The 8,017-nt window shown below is 33.6% G+C and overlaps 1 protein-coding gene and 1 pseudogene across 1 annotated transcript; one reads left to right on the top strand and one right to left on the bottom strand.

Moving 5' to 3' along the window:
- Nucleotides 1–286: 286 nt before the first annotated feature.
- Nucleotides 287–4,098, bottom strand: LOC119193550 (annotated as a pseudogene).
- Nucleotides 4,099–5,690: 1,592 nt separating this feature from the next.
- On the top strand, nucleotides 5,691–7,673 carry LOC119193549 (elongator complex protein 4-like; the record flags this gene model as incomplete). Its single annotated transcript, XM_037447203.1, is given in 9 exon segments — nucleotides 5,691–5,889; nucleotides 5,892–5,948; nucleotides 6,021–6,056; nucleotides 6,130–6,245; nucleotides 6,579–6,828; nucleotides 7,053–7,141; nucleotides 7,143–7,196; nucleotides 7,198–7,314; nucleotides 7,402–7,673. Coding segments are annotated over 9 exon segments (1,043 nt in total), but the record flags the coding sequence as incomplete, so codon positions are not given.
- Nucleotides 7,674–8,017: the final 344 nt, after the last annotated feature.

The raw sequence follows: 8,017 nt of genomic DNA, 5'->3' as shown, positions 1-8,017 counted from the left end.
ATACCAGCCAATGAGGGACAATTTTAATTTAAACTCGTTTTGATTTCTGTATAATTTATTCATACAAAAATGTGAAACTATACCATACTGTTACATAATTGACCTGTACGCCCCTTTTCCTGGTGTCTTATTAATTTGCCGAAAAACTAATTTACAGAAAAAACATTCGTCTTAAAGAACATCACTCTATATTTAACAACGCAATATTATTACTATGGAGTGATAAATTGCACCATATCTTTTGTAGTAAAAGTCCCGAAAAGCGCAAACGGGTCATCTGGTATTACATGATTACTATTGTACATGGATGTTCACAAGTGGTTGGTGCGTTGACGAACTGTATAAGAATGTATTGGTGTATACTGTATAGGCATCGGTGATTATGTAACAATGGATGGCCGGGAGGGTGTGTTCACGTGGTCTGCTGCTGCTGTTGCTGCGCGGAGTACTCGATCTGCGCGGCGGCGACGGACTTCATGGCGTCGTGCGCCTGGTGCACGTTGGCGCGCCACGCCAGCAGCACGTCGCGCAGCTGCTGCCACTGCGCGCGCCCGAACGTGCGGTGCATGGTGCTCGACACGCGCACCACGCGCTGCGCCTGGTCCATGCGCGCGCGCACCAGCCGCGTCTTCAGCACTGCAATATTCAAATACATACGTAAGGACATACTCGTAGGACGTGATTCACCGCACTGTTCAATAAACAATCCCATTCCTCTTTTCGATCTATCGAGAATATTTACCAATCAGAACATAGTTTTTTGACATGGTTATAAATGATTTATATTGATTGGTTTATTTTCGAGATCAGGTTCAGGATTATGATTGGGATTTTTATTGCAACAGGCATTTAACGGGTCGTCAATCTTCAAAACCTCGGATTAAGCAGTAGGTAAATGTCTATAATTGAAAGATTCATGAAAATTTCCCTTTATTAATTGTGACTACTGAGTACTTATGAAGTAATTGAAAATGAAAAATTAGAGTGGTGCTTATATTCTCAACATGTGAATTTAACTTTAAATATAGTAAAGCTTATCTTGTCTTTTCAGAGAATTTCAATAATTAGTTTTGTATTTGAAATGAGATGTTGTATATTGTAGGTAAAAGTTTTAAATAAAGATAATCCAAGAGCATAAACTATTAAACAAATTTGCAAGGAGTCAATAAGGAGCATAATTGACAAAACAAAAAAGGTTGAAAAGTTAAAATAAATAATTCATGTTATAACTCTAATTACTAAGTACCTATGTAAGAAATGTTTTGTACCTTCAATGATGAATGCTTCCACATCCTTTTCTTCAATTTGAAGCTCTGAAGTCATCTCATCAAAAGTAATTTCTGGATTAGTTTCAGCCATTTGCATAAATGACAATATTCTCATTTTCTTAATGTTTTGTTCATGGTTTAGACCTGAAATAACATATTGTAAAAACCATTGAGTAAATTCTAGTCTATAGGGAAATGTATGTCATCACACATATTTGTAAATAACCAAGGGCATGTTAAAGACACTCACTATAATCAATTTAACAGTCTATTATTTGCTCTCATTAACCCCAAACAATTAAATTTAGTATTTTTTAAATAATTTATGGCCATACCTTGTGATTGTACAAATTCCTTGTGATTATTATAAAAAGCTTGATAACTGGACAGTTTCTCCGACACAAAAATGGTGAGCAGGTCATGTATAAGTTCTCCTTCTAGGAATCGCACAGGTTTTAATGCTAACAAGGGATCAAGTAAAAATGTATTAGGATCCGCAAGTGCAGTTGCAATACATTTGATGGCATCTTCTCTGGCATATGAGGCATTCTCATCTGTGTATGTGCCAAGCAGCTCAATCATTACCTTAGATGCCAGTTCACTGTAACAAAACATAATCTGCAATATAGTAAATATAAACACACAATTATTACTTTGACCTCCATTTGGACAGCAACAAAATAAAAAATACAATTTCCTGTATAGAAATATTGCATGAGCCAGAGAGTAGTGGGTTTTTATCCCAGTGAGACCTTAACTTTTGGAACACATTAATATAGCAAAAACATTGTACTAATGGTAGGCTTCTCATATGCATGGGCAATCTAGTTAGGTACTTCCAAAAAGTTCATATCTACCACCAAGCAACAAAGTGCATGCAAACTGCACAACTATGCAGTTATGTTTTGGTTTCAAAGCAATAGGGGACCGTCCTGTGTTTGATTTTGTACATTATTCTATATGTAATGGTTAATAATACGAAAAAGACACCCTCTTGCAAAACTGCATTAAAATTGGTTAAAAAATGAGCCAGTAATTCATATTTCAAATATTACTATGTGCCGAAGTGGGCGTGAAGAGGGGATATCGCTTCATCTCTTTCTTTCGCACGAGTCGTTATGCCCGATGACGTCACACGTGGATATTGCGCCTCTTTTCTGTTTCTTATTACTTACCCCTTCTACCGAAATTGAAAGACTTATAACTTGTTGATTATTTACCGGCTTTAAATAATTCTTTCCGTGTTGTAAATTATATAACGTAAATATTTGATAATAATAAAGAACAAAAATGCGTCCAGTCCCCTGTTATAGCCTGCATTATAAGGCTTAACATCTTATGTTTCAGGGTGACATAAGCAAAAGAATGCCATGCAGTACTTTGCAATTTTAAAGTTTTGTATGGTGTTGCTACTGTTTATGGGTGGTTGTATCACTTTCTATCAGGCAAGTGGCATGATCATTATGGCATTCATCTGCAATCAAAAAATACAATATAAAAAAACTCAATTGAAAAAAAAAGTACTGTAACAAACCTATTTTGGTCTTTAAGAACCTGATGCAGAAGTCTGTACAGTTTCTGCATTTGTTCATTAGAGGGTGGACAGCTAGCAAACTCTTTCCTCAGCTGCTCAACTCCTGTAAACACTTCCCTCACAAAACCAACAACACGGGCGTGCCAACTCTATCACATGGTAGTACACATGATAACGCAATGGAGAGTTTGCCTCCAAGTTGTTGTACAAACGCCATAGTCTGAAAATGATGAATACAGTTATAATTATAATACAAACTACAGGCATTTAAAGGAGTAATTATAAACAAACAAAGATTTAATATACTTAAAACACCACATTTATACAAGGCAATGTTTTTTATTATTTTGCAACTTAAAGTTTGTTGAATTTGCCTTAAGCTTAGTGTGTGACATAAAATGTTTAGGCAAGTAATTATGATAGACAGGAAAATAAAATAAGTTAATTCAAGAGTTTGCAAAGTTGAAAATCCAACTTACGATTGTAGAGCCACCATTCCTAGTTTTGGCCCGGGGGCTTTTGTCAATCTCTGGCTAAAAGCCAAGATAAGGTTCTCTCCTCTTTCTAAAGGAATCTGTAATTTAAAAATATTAGAATGTTTATACTTTAAAAATAAATACTTAGAAATTCAATGAAAAATCTTAACAGTATTGATATTTTAATTAAACGAAACATTACATTATAGCCATAACAGATTATGAATACTGTTATAAAGAAGGTATAAAACTTTTTAAGAAATATAAAACAATAATTTCATTAGCATTATGAGGGCATTATTAAAATAACTTTCTTAAATATACTTACAGAAACCATTATAGAAACAATACTGTTAAGTATAGCTTCAATATCAGATTCATTTGGCTCTTTAAAACAGACATCGCAAACTCCGACAATTTTATGTAAATCGTCCTCAATGCCTTTGGGAGACGCTTCTTCAGCGATCTCCGCTCCGAGGCTCTTGAAATACTTTCTGAGCTCTTGTACCTAAAACAAATAAGGCATACACATGTGGATGGAGTTTTTCTTGAGTTAGATAAATTGAAAAAATAATAAATTTATAAAACCTTACAGGTTATGTTGACGTAAACTAACCTGATCCTCGAGCCATATATCCATAAAACTGCTGGGCCCGGCATGTTGAATGATTTTGCGGCGTGCACTTTTCTTTGAAATAAGTTAATATTTATAGTTGTTTTATCATTAAAAATACGAAACTGTACATGTGTCCTGACAACACTTTTTACCAAAGACTCTGAAAAACAATCTGTCGTCTGGCGAATGATTGAGTGCATAGACTACGATTTTTTTTTAAAGAGCAAATGACAGCTTCTTGCAAAGACAAATAAAAAGTTCTTGCATAGCTAGCAGCCAAGCAAAGAGTTTTATGTTGAATTTAAATTCTGCATCCAGAAAACTACGGGAGCCTGGCGAGCTTATACATCCGGCATTACATATAAAATAAGAAATAGAATTCAGATTTTGAAAACCGGATGTTTGGCTCACATTTTGCTTGCCATTTTTTAAGATAAAATCAAAGATTCACAGATCAACCATAAATCTAAGGAGAAAGGTAATTGCAGACTTAAATGACAATGCTGTATGGGCTAGAACACTTTGCCTTCCCTATCAAAAAGGAAAATTTAAAAAAATTGTCTATTATCATTGATTGTCAGGACAACTTTCAGGGGGTGGACGTTTAGAACATGTAGTGCAATAATGTTTAGGTCAGGGTTTTCTAAGACTGATTATGTATTTTAATTCCGTTATAAAGAGTTTAGTTTTGGTTGACAAAGCTTTAGGTAGCATCTAGTACCAACATAATATACCTAAAAATTTAGAAAATATGTTGACTATCATTATAGCTAACAATTGACCGCCATTATATAATTTGACGCTAGATTACTCATTGTTGGACTTTATTAGCTTATTCTATATAATTGCGATTTCGTTGAATAACTGGGATTTTCTCCCGAATGCGTTTGGTCGAGCCGGCTTCTTCGTTCAAGTGTATATTTTTTCTTAAGGAATTTGTGTCGTGTGCGTTTATGAAATAGTAAATGTTATTATTCTGAGAATATATTGACTCCAATTGTGTTTTGGTTGGTGTATTTTATGTATTTTGTGTGCTACAATAGAGAAAAGAGTTAAGGCGATCATGGATATTTCTGCCTTTAAAATTTCGTCATATTAAATTTTAAAGGCCGAAATATCCATGATTATTAATTATTTTTACGTTTTTCTTTCAACTGCGAGAACTAATCACTAACTAGACGTGAATTTAAATTCTATACTTGCCAATACTTGTTTAGTTACCCAGATTAAAGCCGAAACAAAATGTATGAAAATGGACCTTGAGGTATCGCCTTAAACAAAAAGAGAACTTGCGAAATCTATGAATTTGCGTTTGCAATGATTGTAATCATACTAATTGTTGATTGGACGTAAAAGATCATAGTATCTGCAAGGTATAAGTAATACTGTTGAAATTCTATATAAAATTGGAAATAAATATTTTGTAATAATATTTTTTTTATTACATAAAGGGAATAATTTAAAATTGTAGACGTTTTACATTATGTTTTTATTTTACTCAAATAAAAACATTATTTTTTTACCTGGGTAAGATTTATGGTCAGTAATTTTTATCGATAATCATTTTACGATCGAATAGAATGTCCCTAGAGACGAGCAGCTTTATAGTAAGTTAGCAGCCTACTTTTTATCCGTAACATTGGTAGAAAATCTTATCTATACTGTATTCATGTATGTGTTTGTGTGTGAACTGTGCCTTTTATTACGTAGTTTAATTACTCTACACCCATCTATATTTACATTTTACTCTATGCTTTTCACTACTGTGAACTGTCAAAACAGCACTACATGTGTGTGCAAAGATTTTTATCAATTAGAAATTAAGCGTATTTCCATTAATTATTATGAATGTGACAGCAAATACATTACAATACCATTTTTAAGTGTATATTATGATCAGTGACGAATATAGTATTAGAAACACAATATAAACATCACTCACTATGTATAGCTTCCAAAAAATCAGTGATATACGTGCTACAATCAACGGGACTAAGATAAAAATAATTTAGCTTATACTTCATCAGGAATACCTTCTTTAGACCATGTGATAGGTGTATATCACATACTTATCTTTGAAAAATTACAGTCAACGTTGCCAAAATTCTATCTTGTTTTGTTTTCAGGTGGCGGTTTACCATCAGGTAGCGTCTTTGTTGTGGGTAAGTACAAAATTTTACTGTCTTTAAGTCGAAACAATATATTAGTTATACAATAATTCATAATTTATTTTAGAGGAAGATGTATTGGGCAACTATAGTAGAATCCTAGTTAAATATTTCTTAGCTGAAGGTATTGCAAGTAATCATGCACTATTGATAGCATCTGCAGATGATGAAGGTCTTGAAATTGTAAGTATTTTGACTGGATGTTATTCAAAAAAGTATCTACTTTAGTATATACTAAACCCCTCCTTCATAGACATTATTTGTCTAAGGATCGATCATTACTGTGATAACAAGTCTGTTTCTCAGTGGTGACATAATGGCAACCTTCGCAGTGTGTAGACATAAGCCCGTTGAGATTGGCTAATATTGAGATACAACTTGAATCTAGTTGGCTGTCAGATAAACAAAGCTGAAAAAACAGCAAGCTGTCAGTTCTTAACTCTTAATTAGCCAGTTACAATGATATTATGATGTTATTTAATTCCTAGCTGTAGTTATATCAAAGTAAACTTTCAGGTAAAAGAACTGCCTCAACCATGTGCCGCACCTCCTGACGATGACATTACCAATGAACCCATCCAGCCCAATACAGACAAAATGAAGATAGCATGGAGATACGAAGGTCTTAGACAAGTTGAGTCGTCATTCGGCAGCAACACCAATTTTGGACATCATTTTGATTTGAGCAAGCACATAGATGCCGACACTATCAAAAATAGTAATATCACATATTGCCAATTAGAATCTGATCAGGAAAATGTTGAAGGTATATACAAGATCTTTTTATTGATAATTGAATTATGTCCTCTGGAGGAAATGATGGTGGTTGTTCTCTTTGTTATTATAGAAATAGTCACTTTTAAAGTTTATCATTCATTTTCTGTTAACTTACATAAACATAAGTAACAATGTCCAAAAGTTATTTAATTTATTCATAAGCACATTTTTGATGAAGCATAAGTTTTTTAAATAATAATTATTCATTTGCAGGATTTAGAAATAACATGTATCATAAACTTCTTTGTACAATAAGGGATAATGTCTCAAAAGAGGAATTCAAAGAAAAAAATATGCTTCGTGATAAGTATACATTCACTTGGTTCACCTATTTGGATGTCTATGGACAGTGAAACAAAATATAAATGCAAGTACTTACGGGCAAGATTTAATAAAGTTCATGTATTGTTTAAGAGTTATTCTGAGAGATACTAATGCCATTGCATTTGTTACTATACCTGCACATTTGTTTGATGTAAGTATATGGTAGAAGAGATTTACAATCAAATATTTGTGTATAATTTATTAAATTTATATAACATACAAATAAACTTATTTCCAGGATGACCACATTATGAGAAGAGTTCTATATTCAGTGGATAATGCAGTCAGAATTGAATCATTTGCAGGATCAAGTTGTGAAACAAATCCTGTGTACAAAGACTATCATGGATTGTTCCACATAACAAAACTCTCTTCATTATATTCACTAGTGCCTTTCATACCTCCAAGTCTCGATCTTGCGTTTAAGTTGAAAAGGAAGAAGTTTCTTATACAAAAACTGCATATTCCTCCAGGTAACAAAAATTTGTGTGCATTTATCATACCTATGATGTCAATAGCCAGCTTAAGTTTTAGTCTGATTTCCATACTATGCCAAATCTATACTATTCTATACTATTATATAAAGCTGAAGAGTTTGTTTGTTTGAACGCTAACTTCTCAGGAACCGGTCCAAACTGAAAAATTCTTTTGCGTTGGATAGCCCTTTGTTCGTGGAGTGCTATAGGCTATATATCATCACACTATACCCAATAGGAGCTTGCCGGAGCAGTAATGGCTAATCTCAGGAACTACCGGTACAAACTGAAAAATTCTTTTGCGTTGGATAGCCCTTTATTCGTGGAGTGCTATAGGCTATATATCATCACGCTATACCCAATAGGAGCGGAGCAGTA

This window comes from Manduca sexta, unplaced genomic scaffold (assembly GCF_014839805.1).
Source record: "Manduca sexta isolate Smith_Timp_Sample1 unplaced genomic scaffold, JHU_Msex_v1.0 HiC_scaffold_679, whole genome shotgun sequence".
In the NCBI taxonomy this organism is placed as follows: Eukaryota; Metazoa; Arthropoda; class Insecta; order Lepidoptera; family Sphingidae; genus Manduca; species Manduca sexta.
This window is presented reverse-complemented; position numbering and strand designations above follow the sequence as displayed.